Here is a 23,115-nt window from a genome sequence, read left to right as displayed (position 1 = left end):
CGTAGATATGTTGCATACAATATTGTACGTACAATACTCGGAGTCTGTGGAGCGCTTAAGTCAGTCCATTTAGTTAAAGTATATGGATTGTTCCATTTTCATTGTATTGCAGTTTCTCAACTTTGTGTAAAAACAATAGAACATTTATAATTATTTAGGACTCCTGGTGCTACTTAGCCCTTTTTTTATCGTTATCATATCTCGAAATCGGAGTGATGTCAAATAAAAGAGAACAAAATTAAGAATATGTGCATATAATTTCTCCTCATAAGACCTGGGTCAATATTTTCATATTTTAGGTCCTTTTCATATCTTCAAATGCCAAGAAGGTATGCCCCCCCAAGTGGTGTCAAATGAAAGAGAAAAAAGTAAAGAATATAATAAAAAATATTTTCCTCACCAGGGGTGACACTCCTCATAAGACTCGGGTCATTATTCCTATTTTGGTTCTTTTCTTCATTAAATATCTCAAAACCAAAACAAAAGTGTAGCTGGTGTCACATGAAAAAGTAAACCTCCAAAACGTGTGACAGTGGTCAAAGAAAATGAGACATCTTCTCAGTGCATGCAGTGGTGTATAAGCCCCATGGTTCAGCTATGGTGCGGTAACCGCTCTTATTTAATGGTTAATTTAAGGTTTCAAAAAATTGAAAAGTCATTGAAAATGAGGAGACCCAGACTGAAATGAAATATCAGAAAATTGCCAAGAAGGCAACACAGAAGTATACTAAAGGAGTGTTCATAAATACTTTGGCGGGGTGTTGGAAAATGGGATGAAAACAATTTTGGGTCCTAAGGCTAAGGGGAATCAAACAATTCCGTCCTTAATAGGGGGGATCAAAAATGTGAGGGTGAAAGTCCGGGTTAAAATTTTTACGAGAAGGTATGCACATTCCAAATTTATTGCAAACGCATGGATGTTAAGTATTCAATTGTATACTCTCAAGCTTCAAATCAACAAAATTTGCGCACAAGGAATTTAAAAATCGGCATTCGGCCTAATGCCGCGCTATTAAAAAAAAAAAAAAAAAAAAAAACGGGGAAAAAGAGGTTTTAACCTCTGCCTGTTTCTCTATTTTAAAAAATAGAGAAACAGGCAGATGCGGAAAGTGATGAGTCTGTAACATTCCTTTAAACTTTCTTATTGGGACTGACGTATTAGAAAGAAAACATTCGCCGGGGTGGGGTAAAAATAGAGAAACAGGCAGATGATAATCTCTGCTTTATAAGTGCCGTTTTAAATTTTGGTCAGCTTCGTCATTTTCACATTTCTATATAGCTCTGCAGTCGAGTCGGCCTAATGCCGATTTTTCTCTGAGCGCGCAATTCCGTTCAATGCAGTTTTGCCGTTTCGCGCCGTACTGAATCATCATCTACAACGCGTGCTAGGCAATGTTTTTTTATATTTTTTTTAAATATTATTATTATTATTATTATTATTTGCTTCCTATCTTCTGAGGATAGCAATGTTGGTCAGCTTCGTCATTTTAACATTTCTTTATAGCTTTGCATTCGGCCTAGTGCCGATTTTTATACTAAAAGAAAATGTGGCGAGACATGCCGTAATTTGCTCGATTCTGGTGCCGGTGTCTATAGAGCTCATGCATTGATTTACATTGTCAGATTCGTGTGATTTTGCTATCAACTGCAGATAGCTCAAATTTAAATGCCCGTTGGTTGTTGTTTTTGTCTGCTGAACGAGATAAAGGGTAGGCCTACATACCATAAAAAAGCTTTCCAGAGACTTTACGTGCTAAATAGAGGTCGCGTTTTGGCCATAAGTCGAGTTGCGCGAATTACGTCCAACTAGTTTTTGAGAAAATTAGTGCTATATAAAAAGGCCACATTTTCCCGTGTTTACATCCGACTGCTAACCGCGTTCTGACCTCGTTTGTTCATGCGCACATAATCGTAAATATCACTCAAATTTTCGCATTTTCTTTTCAAATTTGTAGAGATCACATTCACAAGTTCTAGTAAAACACGATTTTCAACACTAAAATTGTTAATATTGTACCGATTTTCTAGAATTTTTATGCAAAGTTTTTTATTCGTCGCTACATGATGAAGTAAAAATTTAGAGAAAATAATGTAAAACATTACTTCTAGAATAGAAAGATGCAATGAATCGGGATGAGATTAGCGAAAAAAATCCTAACACGTGCACGGCTGCTATGCGCGAATTGAAAAATCGGCATTCGGCCTATTGCCGCGCTATTAAAAAAAAAAGGAAAAACAAGAAGTAAAAATAGAGAAACAGGCAGATGCGGAAAGTGATGAGTCTATAATATCGCTTTAAACTTTCTGATCGGGACTGATGTATTAGAAAGAAAAAACTCGCCGCTACATGATGAAGTAAGAATTTAGAGAAAATAATGTAAAACATTACTTCTAGAGTAGAAAGATGCAATGACTCGGGATGAGATTCTAAATGCTATCTTCAGTAGATATAGCGAAAAAATCCTAAAACGCGCACGGTTACTCTGCCCGAATTAAAAATCGGCATTCGGCCTATATATGCCGCGCTATTAAAAAAAAAAAAAAGGGGGAGGGGAGGTAAAATAGAGAAACAGGCAGATGATAATCTCTGCTTTATAAGTGCCGTTTTAAATTTTGGTCAGCTTAGTCATTTTTACATTTCTTTATAGCTCTGCAGTCGGCCTAATGCCGATTTTTCTCTGAGCGCGCAATTCCGTTCAATGTAGTTTTGCCGTTTCGCGCCGTACTGAATCATCATCTACAACGCGTGCTAGGCAATGTTTTTTTTTTTTTTATTTTTTTTTTTAATATTATTATTATTATTATTATTTGCTTGCTATCTTCTGAAGATAGCAATTTTGGTCAGCTTCGTCATTTTGACATTTCTTTATAGCTTTGCATTTGGCCTAGTGCCGATTTTTATACTAAAAGAAAATGTGGCGAGACATGCCGTAATTTGCTCGATTCTGGTGCCGGTGTCTATAGAGCTCCTGCATTGATTTACATGGGTAATATGAAAATTGAAATATCTCAAGAACCGAAAACCGTATGACGCTGAAACAAACTTTGAAATAAAGCTTTTACATTTCTCTATCTGATTTATGTCATTTGGTGTTTGTCGGATTCGTGTGATTTTGCTATCAACTGCAGAACGCTCAAATTTAAATGCCCGTTGGTTGTCGTTTTTGTCTGCTGAACGAGATAAAGGGTACATAAAGAAGCTTTCCACTGAGAGACTTTACGTGCTAAATAGAGGTCGCGTTTTGGCCATAAGTTGAGTTACGTCCAACTTGGAAATATAATTTATTTGATATCATCTTAACTAGAAAAAAATTCTGCATAAAATTTATGAAAATGACTACACATTTTAGGTCCGACTAGTTTTTGAGAAAATTAGTGTTTACATCCGACTGCTAACCGATGACCTCGTTTGTTCATGCGCACATAATCGTAAATGACCTCGTTTGTTCATGCGCACATAATCGTAAATATCACTCAAATGTTCGCATTTTCTTTTCAAATTTGTAGAGATCACATTCACAAGTTCTAGTAAAACACGATTTTCAACACTAAAATTGTTAATAGGCCTATTGTACCGATTTTCTAGAATTTTTATGCAAAGTTTTTTATGCAAAGTTTGGGACTATAACATTCGTCGCTACATGATGAAGTAAAAAATTTAGAGAAAATAATGTAAAACATTACTTCTAGAATAGAAAGATGCAATGAATCGGGATGAGATTAGCGAAAAAAATCCTAACACGTGCACGGCTGCCATGCGCGAATTGAAAAATCGGTATTCGGCCTAATGCCGCGCTATTAAAAAAAAAAGGAAAAACAAGAGGTAAAAATAGAGAAACAGGCAGATGCGGAAAGTGATGAGTCTGTAATATCGCTTTAAACTTTCAGTAGATATAGCGAAAAAAATCCTAAAACTAGCACGGTTACTCTGCCCGAATTAAAAAATCGGCATTCGGCCTATATGCCGCGCTATTAAAAAAAAAAAAAAAAAAGGGGGGGAAGAGGTAAAAATAGAGAAACAGGCAGATGATAATCTCTGCTTTATAAGTGCCGTTTTAAATTTTGGTCAGCTTCGTCATTTTTACATTTCTTTATAGCTCTGCAGTCGGCCTAATGCCGATTTTTCTCTGAGCGCGCAATTCCGTTCAATGTAGTTTTTCCGTTTCGCGCCGTACTGAATCATCATCTACAACGCGTGCTAGGCAATGGTTTTTGGTGTTTTTTGTTAATATTATTATTTTTTTTTTTTTTGCTTCCCAGTGGGCACAACTGACGTCGAAATCACGTTGAAATCAGGTTGAAATTTCGACGTCAAAATCAATTTCGACGTTGAAATCAGGTTGAAATCACGTTGTATTTGCAAATGGACCTCAACCTGATGGACTTCAACCTGATTTCAACCCGATTTCAACCTAGAGGTTAGTTGAAATCAGGTTGAAATTTCAACGTTGTATCAACGTTGAAATTTCAACCCGATTTCAACTAACGTCTAGGTTGAAATCAGGTTAGGTTGAAACTTCGACGTTGTATCAACGTTGATTCAACGTCGAAATCATAACCTGTGCCCACTGGGTTGCTATCTTCTGAAGATAGCATTTTTGCATCCGGCATAGTGCCGATTTTTATACTAAAAGAAAATGTGGCGAGACATGCCGTAATTTGCTCGATTCTGGTGCCGGTGTCTATAGAGCTCCTGCATTGATTTACATGGGTAATATGAAAATTGAAATATCTCAAGAACCGAATACCGTATGACGCTGAAACAAACTTTGAAATAAAGCTTTTACATTTCTCTATCTGATTTATGTCATTTTGGTGTTTGTCGGATTCGTGTGATTTTGCTATCAAATGCTGATAGCTCAAATTTAAACGCCCGTTGGTTGTCGTTTTTGTCTGCTGAACGAGATAAATGGTACATACCATAAAGAAGCTTTCCAGAGACTTTACGTGCTAAATAGAGGTCGCGTTTTGGCCATAAGTCGAGTTACGTCCAGCTTTGAAATATAATTCATTTGATATCATCTTAAGGGCTGGGGTATGAACGTTTGGACAGTATTTATTTTGGGACATTAGAGCACATCAGACATATCGAATTGCATTATGAATACGAAGAATGTCATTCTGATATCAAATAATTTTGATTTTTTGAAATTCGCACATTAATACACATTTTATGGCAAATCATTAAAAATTGATATTTTTGATATTTAACAGTACTTGAAGTAAACTTTATAAATCTGATGATTTATACTTAAAGTGTATGTAGGTGGGATGAAAAGCCGACGATCAATTGAAAATTTTGACCTTTCGTATTGAAGATATGGATTTTTTTCCCCAAACACCAAAAAAATAGGTCTTTTTGGGGAAAAAAATCCATATCTTCAATATGAAAGGTCAAAATTTTCAATTGACCGTCGGCTTTTCCTTCCTGCTACATATACTTTAAGAATATATCATTAGATTTATATAATTTACTTCGAGGACTGTTATTATAATAAAAAATGTGAAAAATATCAAATGTTTATAATTTGTCATAAAATTTGTATTATATTGTGATTTTCAAAAATGAAAATTATTTGATATCAGAAAGACATGCTTCGTATTCAGAATGCAATTCGATAGGTCTGAGGTGCTCTCATGTCCCACAAAAAATACTGTCGAAACGCAATAAACGCTCATTTTAGATCCCTTAACTAGAACAAAATTCTGCATAAAATTTATGAAAATGACTACACATTTTAGGTCCGACTAGTTTATGAGAAAAGAATTTTTATGCAAAGTTTTTTATGCAAAGTTTGGGACTATAAAATTCGTCGCTACATGATGAAGTAAAAATTTAGAGAAAATAATGTAAAACATTACTTCTAGAATAGAAAGATGCAATGAATCGGGATGAGATTAGCGAAAAAAATCCTAACACGTGCACGGCTGCTATGCGCGAATTGAAAATCAGCATTCGGCCTAATGCCGCGCTATTAAAAAAAAAAAAAGGAAAAACAAGAGGTAAAATTAGAGAAACAGGCAGATGCGGAAAGTGATGAGTCTGTAATATCGCTTTAAACTTTCGGATCGGGACTGATGTATTAGAAAGAAAAAACTCGCCGCTACATGATGAAGTAAGAAATTAGGGAAAATAATGTAAAACATTACTTCTAGAGTAGAAAGATGCAATGACTCGGGATGAGATTCTAAATGCTATATTCAGTAGATATAGCGAAAAAAATCCTAAAACGCGCACGGTTACTCCGCCCGAATTAAAAAATCGGCATTTGGCCTATATGCCGCGCTATTAAAAAAAAAAAAAGGGGGGGGAGAGGTAAAAATAGAGAAACAGGCAGATGATAATCTCTGCTTTATAAGTGCCGTTTTAAATTTTGGTCAGCTTCGTCATTTTTACATTTCTTTATAGTTCTGCAGTCGGCCTAATGCCATGTAAAAACTGTGAATCTACGTATGTTGGAGAGACAGGCAGGAAGTTTGGCAAGCGTATCGAAGAGCACCGGGCAGAGGCGGAGAAAGCAGGGGCTACAGTAAGAACCAGAGCTAGCAGAAAGGCATCAGAATCAAAGGTCAATAAATCAGCCATCACGGACCATGTTATGGACAAAGATCACATTATAGACTGGGAAGAGGCTAGGGTAGTAGGCAAGGAGGCGGACAGATATAAGCGATGGATAAAGGAGGCAATTCAGATCAGGAAGCAAGACAACATCATGAACAGGGACGAGGGGCAATACAATCTTACTCACGCATTTGACGATCTTCTTGGAAAACCAACTGGCAACCGCGTTGCTAAGCAACCTGTAACATCAGCGGTAAACAGAAGATCATCACAACAACATCAGTGTTGAAAAAGAAATCTGCAAGACTTCGAAACGTCCACAGTGAGTACTGTTTTATTGGACTAGAAGTATGAAATCTCTTCACTTATATAATGAAACCGTATGAACTATTTTTTTAAACAAATCATGGAAGTCAAGAAATTTAATTAGTTTTTGTTTTGTTTTTGTTACTACATGTTTGTTGTTTGTTTGCTTATTTGTGTGTTATCTACTAAAGGTAGAATTTACGGTGTGATTTGCAAATCATTATAGGCCCTTTGCGACATCACGCATCATCTGCTGTCAAAAAAAAACCGCGCTCAAAGCTTACTTACGGCCAGCATCATTTTCTCGGAACTCGCAAACGGCTTTACGGGCTTAAAATAACACAGAAAATATTTCACAAATTTAGAAAACGTCTGTTAGGAAAGTTTGTTTTGATTTTGTTTGTTTGTTTGTTTGCTTGTTAGTTTTTCCGCTATCTACTCAAGATAGTATTTATTTGTAAAATACCAAGAAATTGAGAAAGGTTGAATATATTTTGTTAGGCTTATCTACTGATGATAAGCATTTTTAAACCTATATATATAATACAAAAAGAAGGAAAAGAAGACTTAGCATGAGACGAGTCAGAAAGATCATTTGGTATATTTTTTAATATTTCATGTTTGTTTGTCTGTCTGTTTGTTTGTTTTTTATCTACTCAAGATACCATTTACGGTGCGATTTGCAATCACCCGTTGCGACATGCATCAACACGCGCGAGCCCACTTACGGCCTGCATAATTTACGATCTGCATCATTTTCTCGGAACGCGCTCGCAAACGGCTATCTTCTGAAGATAGCATTGCGGGCCTAATAAAACAACAGAAAATATTTCACAAATTTAGAAAACATCTGTTAGGAAAGTTTGTTTGTGATGATTGTTGTTTGTTTTTTGTTTCTTTCTTCCGCTATCTACTCAAGATAGTACTTTAAAAAAAAATACAAAGATAGTAAGTAAGAAAGGTTGACAATATGTTGTTATCTACTGATGATACCATTTGGAACCGTATGAACTAATTTTTTAAACAAATCATAGAAGTCAGAAATTTCATTTGGTATATTATTTTTTGGTTACTACATGTTTGTTGTTTGTTTGCTTAAGGTAGAATTTACGGTGTGATTTGCAAATCATTATAGGCCCTTTGCGACATCACGCATCATCTGCTGTCAAAAAACTCGCTCAAAGCCTACTTACGGCCTGCATCATTTTCTCGGAACTCGCAAATGGCTTTACGGGCTTAATAAAACAACACAGAAAATATTTCACAAATTTAGAAAACTTCTGTTAGGAAAGTTTGTTTTGATGTTTTTTGTTTGTTTGTTTGCTGGTTAGTTTTTCCGCTATCTACTCAAGATAGTATTTATTTGTAAAATGCCAATAAATTGAGAAAGGTTGAATATATTTTGTTAGGCTTATCTACTGATGATAGCATTTTTAAACCTATAATGATATAATACAAAAAAAGAAGGAAATCATAAGACTTAGCATGAGACGAGTCAGATAGATCATTTGGTATATTTTTTTTACTACATGTTTGTTGTTTGTTTGCTTGTTTGTTTGTTATCTACTCAAGGTAGAATTTACGGTGTGATTTGCAAATCATTATAGGCCCTTTGCGACATCACGCATAATCTGCTGTAAAAATAACGCGCTCAAAGCCTACTTACGGCCTGCATCTTTTTCTCGGAACTCGCAAACGGCTTTACGGACTTAATAAAACAACTCAGAAAATATTTCACAAATTTAGAAAACGTCTGTTAGGAAAGTTTGTTTTGATGTTTTTTGTTTGTTTATTTATTTGTTTGCTTGTTAGTTTTTCCGCTATCTACTCAAGATAGTATTTATTTGTAAAATACAAAGAAATTGAGATATTTTGGCCTGCATCATTTTCGCGGAACTCGCAAACGGCTTTACGGGCTTAATAAAACAACACAGAAAATATTTCACAAATTTAGAAAACGTCTGTTAGGAAAGTTTGTTTTCATGTCTTTCGTTTGTTTGTTTGCTTGTTAGTTTTTCCGCTATCTACTCAAGATAGTATTTATTTGTAAAATGCCAATAAATTGAGAAGGGTTGAATATATTTTGTTAGGCTTATCTACTGATGATAGCATTTTTAAACCAATAATGATATACGGTAATACAAAAAAAGAAGGAAATCATAAGACTTAGCATGAGACGAGTCAGAAAGATCATTTGGTATATTTTTTTATATTTCATGTTTGTTTGTTTCTTTGTTTTTTATCTACTCAAAATGCCATTTACGGTGCGATTTGTAAATCACCCGTTGCGAAATGTAGCAGTTTCTGTGAACACGCGCGAGCCCACTTACGACCTGCATCATTTACGATCTGCATCATTTTCTCGGAACGCGCGCGCAAACGGCTATCTTCTGAAGATAGCATTGCGGGCCTAATAAAACAACAGAAAATATTTCACAAATTTAGAAAACATCTGTTAGGAAAGTTTGTTTGTGATGATTTTTGTTTGTTTTTTGTTTCTTTCTTCCGCTATCTACTCAAGATAGTACTTTAAAAAAATAATACAAAGATAGTAAGTAAGAAAGGTTGACAATATTTTGTTATCTACTGATGATACCATTTGGAACCGTATGAACTAATTTTTTTAAACAAATCATAGAAGTCAGAAATTTCATTTGGTATATTATTTTTTGGTTACTACATGTTTGTTGTTTGTTTGCTTGTTTGTGTGTTATCTACTTAAGGTAGAATTTACGGTGTGATTTGCAAATCATTATAGGCCCTTTGCGACATCACGCATCATCTCTGCTGTCAAAAAACGCGCTCAAAGCCTACTTACGGCCTGCATCTTTTCTCGGAACTCACAAATGGCTTTACGGGCTTAATAAAACAACACAGAAAATATTTCACAAATTTACAAAACTTCTGTTAGGAAAGTTTGTTTTGATGTTTTTTGTTTGTTTGTTTGTTTGCTTGTTAGTTTTTCCGCTATCTGCTCAAGATAATATTTATTTGTAAAATGCCAATAAATTGAGAAAGGTTGAATATATTTTGTTAGGCTTATCTACTGATGATAGCATTTTAAAACAAATAATGATATAATACAAAAAAAGAATGAAAACATAAGACTTAGCATGAGACGAGTCAGAAAGATCATTTGGTATATTTTTTTCTATTTCATGTTTCTTTGTTTCTTTGTTTTTTATCTACTCAAAATGCCATTTACGGTGCGATTTGTAAATCACCCGTTGCGAAATGCACCAGCTTCTGTGAACACGCGCGAGCCCACTTACGACCTGCATCATTTACGATCTGCATCATTTTCTCGGAACGCGCGCGCAAACGGTTATCTTCTGAAGATAGCATTGCGGGCCTAATAGAACAACAGAAAATATTTCACAAATTTAGAAAACATCTGTTAGGAAAGTTTGTTTTTGACGTTTTTTGTTTGTTTTTTGTTTGTTTCTTCCGCTATCTACTCAAGATAGTACTTTTTTAAAATAAAATACAAAGAAAGTAAGTAAGAAAGGTTGACAATATTTTCTTATCTACTATAATGACACCATTTGAAACCGTATGAACTAATTTTTTTGAACAAATCGTAGAAGTCAGAAATTTCATTTGGTATATTTTTTTGTTGTTACTACATGTTTGTTGTTTCTTTGCTTGTTTGTTTGTTATCTACTCAAGGTAGAATTTACGGTGTGATTTGCAAATCATTATACGCCCTTTGCGACATCACGCATCATCTGCTGTCAAAATAAACCGCGCTCAAAGCCTGCTTACGGCCTGCATCATTTTCTCGGAACTCGCAAATGGCTTTACGGGCTTAATAAAACAACACAGAAAACTATTCACAAATTTAGAAAACTTCTGTTAGGAAAGTTTGTTTTGATGTTTTTTGTTTGTTTGCTTGTTAGTTTTCCGCTATCTACTCAAGATAATATTTATTTGTAAAATACCAATAAATTGAGAAAGGTTGAATATATTTTGTTAGGCTTATCTACTGATGATAGCATTTTTAAACCTATAATGATATAATACAAAAAAGAAGGAAATCATAAGACTTAGCATGAGACGAGTCAGATAGATCATTTGGTATATTTTTTTTATATTTCATGTTTGTTTGTTTGTCTGTCTGTTTGTTTGTTTTTTATCTACTCAAGATACCATTTACGGTGCGATTTGCAAATCACCCGTTGCGACATGCATCATCTTCTGTGAACACGCGCGAGCCCACTTATGGCTTGCATCATTTACGATCTACATCATTTTCTCGGAACGCGCGCGCAAACGGCTATCTTCTGAAGATAGCATTGCGGCCCTAAAAAAACCACAGAAAATATTTCATAAATTTAGAAAAAATCTGTTAGGAAAGTTTGTTTTTGACGTTTTTTGTTTGTTTTTTGTTTGTTTCTTCCGCTATCTACTCAAGATAGTACTTTTTAAAAATAAAATACATAGAAAGTAAGTAAGAAAGGTTGACAATATTTTGTTATCTACTGATGATACCATTTGAAACCGTATGAACTAATTTTTTTAAACAAATCATAGAAGTCAGAAATTTCATTTGGTATATTTTTTTTGGTTACTACATGTTTGTTGTTTGTTTGCTTGTTTGTGTGTTATCTACTTAAGGTAGAATTTACGGTGTGATTTGCAAATCATTATAGGCCCTTTGCGACATCACGCATCATCTGCTGTCAAAAAAACGCGCTCAAAGCCTACTTACGGCCTGCATCTTTTTCTCGGAACTCACAAATGGCTTTACGGGCTTAATAAAACAACACAGAAAATATTTCACAAATTTAGAAAACTTCTGTTAGGAAAGTTTGTTTTGATGTTTTTTGTTTGTTTGTTTGTTTGCTGGTTAATTTTTCCGCTATCTACTCAAGATAGTATTTATTTGTAAAATGCCAATAAATTGAGAAAGGTTGAATATATTTTGTTAGGCTTATCTACTGATGATAGCATTTTTAAACCAATAATGATATAATACAAAAAAGAAGGAAATCATAAGACTTAGCATGAGACGAGTCAGAAAGATCATTTGGTATATTTTTTTTACTACATGTTTGTTGTTTGTTTGCTTGTTTGTTTGTTATCTACTCAAGGTAGAATTTACGGTGTGATTTGCAAATCATTATAGGCCCTTTGCGACATCACGCATCATCTGCTGTAAAAATAACGCGCTCAAAGCCTACTTACGGCCTGCATCTTTTTCTCGGAACTCGCAAACGGCTTTACGGGCTTAATAAAACAACTCAGAAAATATTTCACAAATTTAGAAAACTTCTGTTAGGAAAGTTTGTTTTGATGTTTTTTGTTTGTTTGTTTGTTTGTTTGCTTGTTAGTTTTTCCGCTATCTGCTCAAGATAATATTTATTTGTAATACCAATAAATTGAGAAAGGTTGAATATATTTTGTTAGGCTTATCTACTGATGATAGCATTTGTTATGTTTATTATATTTCATTTGACATCACTCGGGGGAGGGGGGGGGGGGTCATACCTGCTTGGCATTTTGAGATACGTCCATTTCAGACCAAAAGGTTAATCAGTCAGTAAGTAACTTACCCCCATCCCTTCGGCCTGCCAAGACATCACCGAGGACATGACAATTTTTGGGGATTTCAATTTGCAAACCAAATGGTCTAGATACATGATGCGAGCGTAGCGAGCATTTGCATTTCCACACTATCATTAAGAGCGTTTTAATAAAAAAAAGGCGCACCAAGAATGTTAGACTGTCCCACAGTCTCGGTTCGGTCCGGCCTGGATAATGGAACGATAGGCCTACATAATAACATAATAGCCTATCAAAATATGCCATAGTCCTTCACCCCCCCCCCCATTCTAAATACACAGCGCCCAAAACCAATTCACAGCGCCCAAAACCAATTCCTCTTTCTACACAAATTGATGCCACTACACTAATCACACCTCCTAAATTGAACGCTAAATTTCAGTGACCGCTCCCTTGATTTTTAATGCTATGTAATCTACATTACCAGTCGTTCTCCACGGACCCGAGGGAGGGTCTACAAGAATGTGTGCCAAAATCGCTTGGCCCCTCCCCTCTCGGCCTGCTAAAAATATTTGCCTTTTCCTCCACGTTTTGGCTCGCCAAATATTTCTTGCCAGTGGCGGCGGAAGCTTTAAAATTTAGTGACGGGGGAGTCGAGGACGAGCGTTTTGTTTCTGTTTTACTAGGCCTATTTTTGCGCGCAAAATATCAATTTCAGACTATTTTAGCCTCAAATGAAGGTGTATTTTGCAATTTCACCCTATTTGGACCCAAAACAGTATTTTTCGCTAAAAAGAAGATGCACAGGGCAAATATTGCTTATTTTTTTCTCATTATTTTTGGGACGTCTCTTTGCCAAAATTGTCCCCCCCCCCGTCGCCTATGCCCCCCCCCCATTGTACCCTCCCACCACGGCTCATTATTGCCCAGCCCCTGAAGCAAGAGATAATTATTGTATAAACACTAGCATAGCCCCACGCATACTACAAACAAAAACCATGCACATTTATTTGAACTCTGTAGAACTTTTGTTCTCAGCAGTATCAATGAAAGATTTATTTGTTTGACAATATTACCAATTCTAAAATTGTTACATGTATTTGATTTTTGCAAATTCGTCAAAATACTATTATTGTACAAGTATAAAATACATATTTACATATAGACTTTTTTGTGCCTATTTGACAATTCTCAGATATATAGGCTACATTTAACTATTTACCATAATTTTTTCGCAAAGTCGCAAGAGAGGTTTACCGGAGAGCGGACACCTATGGAAGGCTCAATGTCCAGTAATTTGCACATAATTTGGTTTTCAATTGAAAATTTTATTAATCACCGAAAAACTTGGTTTTCAAATTGAAAAACTTGGTAACCCCGTTCCCTCATCAATCGGCTTTTTGACTGCTTTGCAAAATAGTTAAAACTATTTTTGGTCACATGATACTCGTTTAACCAATTAATGAACGAGAATATATTAATGAATAATATAAAAGGCCTTCGCACACTCCAACATTTTGCATCCGTTCTTCCGTTGCATTGTCCGTTCTCCGTTGCATTTGTCCGTTCTTCGATTTTCGATTATCGGCTACGATTTTCGGTTATCGATTGCGGTTTTCGGTGGCGGTTGCGAATTGTTTATCGGTTATCGGTCCGGCTGCGATCCCGGGGCTGCGATGTTCCCTTCAAATACAAAACGTTCAAACCTGACTCGTAGCCTATTGTTATTATAATGTCATCCTTTCATATTATAATAAAGTAGTCTTCACGAGATAATCCCTGACAAGAGGTGAGCTCTTACAGGAAGTTTTAAAGGACTGCCGACTCTACGATTTACCGTTATATTGATCGTATCGATAGAGAACACAGCTCCCCAGCTCCCCAGCTCTGATGGACATGATCAGTGATGATCAGCTGACTCATCGCATGTGTGGGCCGGGCGTCGAGTCAGGCAGGAGCAAAATTATTTATTTATTTATTCAGATTTATTTATATGCATTTATTTATTTATCAGTTTATTTTTTTATTTATTAGGTTAATTTGTTTTTAATTGGGACTTGTATTGTTTCTTTATGACTATTTTTGGTATTCAATATTAGTTTTATTTAATACCATTATTATTTATTATTTATAGTTAGGCCTTTTTTAAATACAGGTAGGCTTACTCTACAATTTTTATACTAAGTTGTTTGTTTAATTTATTTGCTTATTAATTTTTATTTGTTTATTTATGTATTTCAATCTAACTGAATCTAAATCTATAAACTGAATTTATTTATTTATTTATTCATTTATAAATTCATTTATAAATTTATTTATAAATATTTATTTACTCCTTGCAGCCTTGTTAGGCCTACTTATGATACTTGTACTTGAAACTTTACTTATTAATTTTTTATTTGTTTATTTATGTAGGCCTATTTCAATCTAACTGAATCTAAATCTAACTGAATTTATTTATTTATTTATTCATTTATAAATTCATTTATTAATTTATTTATCAATATTTATTTACTCCTTGCAAGAATTTGATACTTGTACTTGTAGGCCTACTTGAAACTTCTAGTCTTACAAACATGAGTCTATGTGTGACAACTGACAATGACCATAAACATTTTGTCAGAGATTATCAATGGGTATTGATTTATGGACAAGTCAATTGGCCACAATCTATTGACACAAGATTGGTGGCAATCATGTCATGGAGGAAAAATAATCCCACTTATAAATTATAATAACAATAGGCTACGAGTCAGGTTTGAACGTTTTGTCTTCAAATGATTAGGATGTTGAGTCTCTCCTTCTACGTTCGCCGCGGAAATTCGTCTGTCGCAAACGGCAAAACGTCCGCAAGACGTCGGAGTACACGGTGGCCTTTAGTCAGAGTCCATGAAAATCACGGCGAACCACCGTCAAAATGCAATTGCAAGAAATTGCTCCTGGAATCTAGAGCAGATCAGAGCTAAGTAGACTTCTTAAGTTCTTATTGAACAAGCCGGACAGCAGATTCGACTACTGGGTCTGGGCAGGACCGTATTATATAGGGCATACTGTTCGGACAAATGAGGCAATTTCCTAATCGTTTTTGGAAAGAAAAAAAAAGTGATATGAAAAATGAGGTGACATTTCTTTCAAATCCTGTAAAGGGTAATTGAACCTGACCCATATAGCTGACCCCCGAGCTGACCGAAGGTCTTAGCTATGTGAGCTGGCATTTTCTTCGGAATGGGGGTGGGGTCCCCAATTTACAAAAGGTTGGCGTCAATAAAATTGCGACCCCCCTCCTATTTCGGCAACAAAAAAACAACAAAAATGTTATGACCCCCCTCCGCACCATCGATACACCTTACCCCCTAAACAGGCTAAAATTGTCGTGAAATCAGTCTTTTTGAATGAAATAAACACACTATAACGGAGTCACAAGATGACCACTCTTTTGACCACACTATCTGTGGTCATCTTGCGACTCCCTACATTTTGGTCATCAAATATTGTATCCCAAATGCCAGCCCCTTAATACGATGCCCTATATAAGAGTCCTGCCGCTAACTTGCAACATTTCTAATTCATCTGAGCTATAATACTTATGAATATAATAAAATATATAATTTTAACTCCAACCACTATAATGCTAAACGTATCCTACACAGCTATGGACCTTAATATTTCCGTACTGCATGTTTCCAGTAGCAAGGTGTATGATATAAGCGTTGACTAATCTATCCGTATTGGCACACGTTGCAACCGTCACAGGACTACTGGCATGTTGACACGACTCTTGCAAGAACCACTGCTCTGCGTCTTCTTCAGGTATCTATAGAAGGGAATAAAGGTATCATCATGAATTAGTATCCACTTAGTTATTCTGGGACTTGTACTATGTCAGTGACGTTGTCTTTATCATTTGTGTAAATGTGTAAATCTTATGCACATTGGCCTGTAACAGTATCAACATTCTGCAGTGTTACATGGTTACACCCTTTTTAAAATTTCAACTACCAACACAACACCACAACACCAAGAGCACAACACGATGGCACCGCCGGGGTTCGAACTCGCAATCCACCGATTACAAGGCAGAGCCCGTACCGCTGCGCCACCGTGCCCACGTCCTGATAGATGTGGGTTAACAGAGGTAACAGCTACAGACACTTCCCGGACATCAGTTTATCAGGTACTTACTTGCACAACTTGAACAAGTCGGTTGTTTGAATCTATGGCAAGGACAAGTGCTTCATACGACTCTACTGCCGGACACACTCTGGCTCCGCTGTCGCGCTTCTTCCTACTGCTGCCTGGCTTTATACTGGTCGGAGCTAAAGAGACAAATATATAAAACAACACAGATTTGGTTAAATCTATATGGAAGTTTTATTTTGTTTTCTCTAATTAAAGAGTAAGTACACAAATTCATGCAAACAGCAAATTAATCTCGGCGAGCGAACTGTTGTGACGATAATTTATTTGCATAATTGAATATTGATCATTGTGCCTTAAGCCATGATACCCGTTCATCAACTGAACGTGGTATTATCTGTGCATCAATTGTACGCCGTGGGACAAGTAGTAGATTGACACACAGACCCTAGGGTCTTCATTGAGAGAGCAAACCATTCAGGACACGTGAGGATCGAACGTCTCCAGATAACTATACGAGTAGATATTCATATGTAGTGGTAGATTAATGATATCTGCTCTTAGATATATCTGCACCACACGGAACTAAACATATAGGGGCTTAAAAAAAGCAATTACCCATTCCCCCTCCCCTCAATGAATGACCATCATTCCAAAATGGTTAATCGTATGCCAAATTTGGGAAATGCAGCCGAAGCAGAATTTATTTCTGCGCATTTTGACACCTCATTTGTTGCAAGCGTACATTAAATGAACGTAACCCAAGATTTGAAAGTTGCAGCAAAATCCTATGGCCTTGTATTCAGTATCCATTGAAGGAAATCGGTTCAGTTCTCATTGGATTTTCTTTTTGTTTCCTGCTTTTAGATGGGATCAAAACATGTTAATACCCTCAACTGTCATTATTCACATCACGTAATGTCAAATTGAAACACGAAGATTTCAATATTTTTTTCTGACCAATAACTGCAACAATGTCCTAAATAGCCTACAATTGCAAGTTATCCTTTCAGTGGTGAAGTTAGATTCAAAATTTCCTAATTGGGTGGTGTTACCAACGGATGTAACCATTGCACAGCGACAACGCCTGGTACACGAATATATCGGGGCGATGACAATGTGCCTTGGTCTTTCATTTCTTTTGACCTTCTTGTTCCCAGAAAACATCATTGAACTTGTCATGTTTTAATATGGGATTAAGTAAACAATGACCACTGAATGACATTTTTATTGATCATCACATGTCTTGACCTCCAAATTCACTAAACAAAAACAATCCAATGAGAGCCGAAAATATTTCCTTCCATACTAAATTCAAGGCAATAGGATTTTACTGCAACTTTCAAATCTTGGGTTACTTTCATTTAATGTATGTTGCAATAATTGCAGAAATAAATTCGGCTTCGAATGCATATCCGAAATTTGTCATACAATCAACCGTTTTGGAACAATGGTCATTCATTAAGTGGGGTAATTATTTGTTGGTAATCATGTTATTGGCATTGGTATGCATAATGTATGTAGAGTGGATTCTCATGGGCACTTTGGGCACTTTCTCTCTATAGTCAGTAATAGTGTCTCAGCGGCCAAAATAAAACTTCTGCAATTGAAATTCATGTGATCCTCGACGCAGTAGGCCTATATTTAGTGTCTTGCGTCGTTTTACATCATGTTAAAGGTAGCATTACGCATTTTAACGCAAGTTCATGTACGCTATTATTGGTCAGTAACGTTACATAATATGTAATTTCAGAACATCGACATTTGGATCCATACGAAATTTGATTGTATTATACAAAAACGAAAATACCCAACGTTGGGTCTATACTTAATTATGCGGCGATATAACTTAGGCAAAAAAGTGTCGACAGTTGCTTAATTTTTGCCAAACACTATAACTTTAATCTAACTTTTCTTAGTGTGTCCAATGAACTATTCCAGTTGATATCCACACTACCCCTGTGGAAGATTTTAGAAATATGTTCCACACGGGGAGTATGTGTTTCAAATGTATCTGATCAGGATTAATCATTTTGAAACTCACACTCCCTCTGTATATAGCTTTACCTATATCTTCCACAACTGGAGTGAGTGTTTCAAATGAATACCCAATTGTCTATTCTATTCAAAACTCATACTCCCTCTGTGGTAGTGTGGATTTCAAATGGAATAGCCCAATACCTTTATTGTCCACATCTGCTTCCTCAGAAATCTTCAAGCTATCCTCCATTTCTACCTTTGACTTAAACGTCTCACCAAAATTTTTCTGAATTTTCTGTTTTTGACCAGAAGTAAGAGTGACAATAGGCTTTTGATTGGCTGGATCCTTCAACCATTCTTCCAATTCATCAATCTCCGTCGGCAGGTCATAAGTATTCAGTTCTACCTGCAGTTTTTGCAGTGGTGTAAGTTTCCCGACATCTTCACTGGAGCAGGTACACGTTTCAGGGCCGCCAGCAGCATCGTGGGAGACTTCGGGGATTCTGTTGTTACTAGGTACGATGATTTTATCAACTGCGGACAATCCTGGTTGAACTGAACAGAGAACTAAGCACACTACAAATACAACGAAAGCAGAAAGTTGACGGAGCGACATGACGCCAATAATGATAAATCTAGTATACTTGCAGCAAAATGTGTTACAATATCTTGATATGACTTTGTAGGAAGTTGTAATAACAGCAAGTTACTCGCGTCTGAGCTTGTATCTAAGGTGTCCAAACAATGAACTGCACTCTTCCACTTTCTTGAGAAACTAAGGTGACTGACTTGCCGAACCTGCGTCTTGATTCAACGAAGTATAGATCCGAAGTCAATATCAGTCTATACTGTGTTTGTCTTGATCAGTGCCTTTGTATAATATTTTTATAGCTAAAACATTTTTGATCGACTAATACCCGTTCAATATTAAACTTGTTAGGCTGTTCCTTCTTACAAAATATGTTATAGTTTTTTAAATAATAATATGTCGATAATATCGACAAATTATTATCTTTTTTATGTCTAAATATTGATATCTCTATATGGTGCATAAGTTCGCACGTACGTAAGCTGATCTGGATGTTTTATTGAAACATTTACATTGTTGAAATATTTTGTCGATCAATGTTAGTTTCCCCGGTGATGCATGGTACATTAAAAACATTAGGTTTGTTTGTTTGTTATGTTTTTTGGTAATTTCCTATAGTATAGAAGTAACAGAGGACCCTGCTTTGCAAGTTTCGAGATATTTTCTCAAAATATCAAGAGCTATCTCAAGAACCACTGAACAATACAAGGCTTATTTGTACTCATTTTAATGCATTTTTCATACTGATTCCAAATATGGTCATGAAAATGTATAATTCGGAATTTTTTTGAATTTTTAAAGAAAATTTTGGACTAATCGTCTGCAGCTCAGTCGTGAGGAGAGTTAACAAGAGTATCAAAAATAACTGATTTCAAATTGTTAAAATATTTCTTTATCAGTCAAGAGAAAATACCTTCATCCATATACATGTATTAATATCTAGAATTGAAAGACTTGCAGTTTCCAATAAATATGCCGAGATTAAGATTTTAGAAAAAAAATGATAATTGAACGTAGGCCTATTGAACAGCTAAAGCTTGTCTCAAAATTATGCATACAAACATTTGCATAAGTTAAAGTCGAATAAAAATGTTTGTATTCTTATGTTTTTCTTATGTCTTTTCATGTTATTGATGTTAATGCGATATATTTTTTATAATGTAATAAAATGTACCGTACCCCAAATCCAATTTGGGCCCCTTGTTGCGCATGCGTCAATATTGTTTAGTGACGTCGTGATTGACATCTTGTCAATTTCCAAGGTCTTGACAATCAAGTTAAATGGGTCATCTTATCTACTATTTCCATGAACATTTTGACAATATGATGCAATTATGATTTCATTGATTTGTTACACGATTTTTCTCCTGCTGACGAAATATTGAATTTTTACCATTCTTGATATGTTACTAATCATCTTTATTTCTTCACATAATAATGTTCATCATGTCGGCAAATCATTTATTATCAATTTATTATCAATTTCTAAATTTGTTCATTATAATATTCTATTTCGCATTTTTTTGGCGAAGAAATCGAACTTTTGTTTCACTGTTATTCATTTTGACACTGACAGTGGAGTGAAGTATAAAATTGAATTGTGGTTCAATGGGAAAATCATTTTATATAACCGATTTGTTTCGACTTGTTTAGCTTTTATTTCTATTAAATCGTAAAAGCAAGTGGATAAAGGTGGAAAACTGAATTGCCGTGTGGCGCGTAGCAAACCCCGGGAGCAAACCGAGTTACTAGTAATGTAGGCTTAGATATGTGCCATCATGTATTTCGCCAATTTTCGGGCATATCGGGGTGTCTTCCCAAGAATAAAGCAGCGTATTATTTCATGACTAGATGTAATAAATCTGACAGGGGCGTAGCCAGCTTTCTTGGTCAGAGTAGAGGACAAAATTCGGGGGTAAAGACAAAAAAAAAAAATCCGGTTGCATCAATTTGATCCGGCATTATTAATGAGATAGGCCTATAGACGAATCTAAATTCACGCATTCCTACACCTGACTAGCAGCCTTTAGTTGGGTAGCCGTCGGCTACAATGCACTCAAAATGTGAAATGATTCGGGCTTGGCGGAAATTTTAAACTGCACTTCCATCACCCGTTTTACACCTTTCGCGAAAACACAGGTAGACAAAAGAATAACACAAAACAGTTCCCTTCGACAAAACACACAGCATGGTCTATTCGTTGTTGAAGTGACATATTAATAATCGGATTAACTCTACGCGGTATCTATGCATTGACGTACTTGCGAACAAAAGGACTATATGTATGAATAGATGCGACGGGATTACCTGCGGAATTATCTCCATTATATATATTATTAGCTATTATTCTATTAACCCTCCTCGTCCTTGCATCTTCTCTATTTTTAGGCGGATTTTATTTGCACAATTGGACGCTCAAAACATCAGGTTGGTGCTAGCGGCTACCCAAAGATGTCCGACCAAATCCTGACCATGACTTGGCTACTTGGATTCGTCTATAATACATACACTGGTTTTTAGAGATACTGCACGTGTAAAGTCTCGAAGTTCAACAATTTATTATGACAATGTGCACATCATGTAGCGCGCAAACACTTGGTATTTTACACTATGTTCGCCGTGATCGAGTAATTTGGCTTCCCGTTTTTCTCTTTCATTTTTGTCGATCAGATTATATAAAACAAGGCTTGTCTGGTAGACAGATATGATGAATCGGAATAGAGACGCTACACGCTACACGTCTTCAGTAGATAGCCAAAATCAACATGACAAAATCAAAATACAGGCCTACCCAAATCCCGGGACCCAAATGAGACGCTAATTGCTACCTTCAGTATAATAACTCAGTATAAAAAAACCCATGAAAAATCAAAATATACCCAAAAACTTTACTCGTTAAAAAAGTCATTCGACCTATTTTAAATGCTGAACTAATAAAAAGCTACTAAAATAGAGAAAGATGTCGAGGTCAAAGGTCATGGGAATTTGATTGTCATAGTTTTTGATAAACCAAGTTTATCGACCGAGAAACCTGGTGTTTCGCCGATAAACTTGGTTTTTCAATTGGATTGTCATGGTTTTTTCGATAAACATGGTTTTTCATTCGAATTCGTTTTTCATTTTTCATTCGAATTCGAGTGTTATAGTTTTTTTTTTTGATAAACCAGGTTTTTCGAATTCGATTGTCATATTTTTTTTTTTTTTTTTTTTTTTTGATAAACCAGGTTTTTCGAATTCGATTATTATAGTTTTTGAAAAACCAGGTGTATCGACCGAGAAAACTGGGTTTTCGCCGATAAACTTGGTTTATCGATTCGAATGTCATAATTTTTGACAAACCCAGGGCCGGATTTACCATAGGGCCAGATGGGCCCGGGCCCAGGGCCCCAAATTTTGGGGGCCCCAAAATTGTCTTGTGCAGTGTGCACCTACCATTTTAGCCAAAACACACCATGTTTTGGGCCAAATTAGGGTACAAAAATTGCTCAATTTTGCGCGCTTCGCGCGCACTGGCCTGTTATATAGCAAGATTCAGCTTCAATTTAGGCTGAAATAGTCGAAAATTGACATTTTTCGCGTGCTTCGCGCGCAAATGTCCTAGTGGAATCTAAAAACATACCCATGACTGCACATGCCTACCTCACGGTGCGTTTAGGGCCTCCAAATTTTGGCCTGGCCCATGGCCCCCAAATAGGTCAATCCGGTCGTGAATATAAACCTGACGTTTATCAGCCGAAAAACCAAGTTTATCAAAAAACTCTGACAATCGAATTGATCAAACTGGTTTTTCGACGAAAAACCAGGATTTTCTGTTCTATTGTGAAATATACATGTCATAACTGTCTCATTACAAGATTAGGTGGGCTAAATAGTCCTTATCATGTAGGCAGGATTAGAAAAGGCATACAAACGAGGGTATGACTATGAGATATAAGGAATTATTTCCTGGCCTCTTAACCACAGGGTCGGTGGGCTACATTAACTGTACATATAAGTTGTAGATTCAAGAGCCATTAAAGTCATAATGTACGATCCA

General features: G+C 35.9%; 1 protein-coding gene across 1 annotated transcript; it reads right to left on the bottom strand.

The window, feature by feature from the left end:
- Positions 1-15,733: 15,733 nt before the first annotated feature.
- Positions 15,734-19,365, bottom strand: LOC140151947 (uncharacterized). The gene is made up of 3 exons (XM_072174252.1): positions 18,692-19,365; positions 16,556-16,689; positions 15,734-16,187 (listed from the first exon to the last, which is right to left on the bottom strand). The coding sequence occupies exons 1-3, from the start codon at positions 19,104-19,106 to the stop codon at positions 16,005-16,007; spliced, it is 732 nt and encodes a 243-aa protein (XP_072030353.1). The 5' UTR covers positions 19,107-19,365; the 3' UTR covers positions 15,734-16,004.
- Positions 19,366-23,115: the final 3,750 nt, after the last annotated feature.

The sequence above is a fragment of the Amphiura filiformis genome, chromosome 5 (assembly GCF_039555335.1).
Source record: "Amphiura filiformis chromosome 5, Afil_fr2py, whole genome shotgun sequence".
Classification (NCBI taxonomy): domain Eukaryota; kingdom Metazoa; phylum Echinodermata; class Ophiuroidea; order Amphilepidida; family Amphiuridae; genus Amphiura; species Amphiura filiformis.
This window is presented reverse-complemented; position numbering and strand designations above follow the sequence as displayed.

What these genes read in the sequence shown, in the direction of transcription:
- LOC140151947 (XM_072174252.1), bottom strand. Translation starts at nt 19,106, where the DNA reads ATGTCGCTCCGTCAACTTTCTGCTTTCGTTGTATTTGTAGTGTGCTTA. An exon ending in AGCAGATGTGGACAATAAAG is followed by an intron (nt 16,690 to 18,691) that starts GTATTGGGCTAT and finishes TTGTCTCTTTAG; the next exon opens with CTCCGACCAGTATAAAGCCA. An exon ending in GACTTGTTCAAGTTGTGCAA is followed by an intron (nt 16,188 to 16,555) that starts GTAAGTACCTGA and finishes TCCCTTCTATAG; the next exon opens with ATACCTGAAGAAGACGCAGA.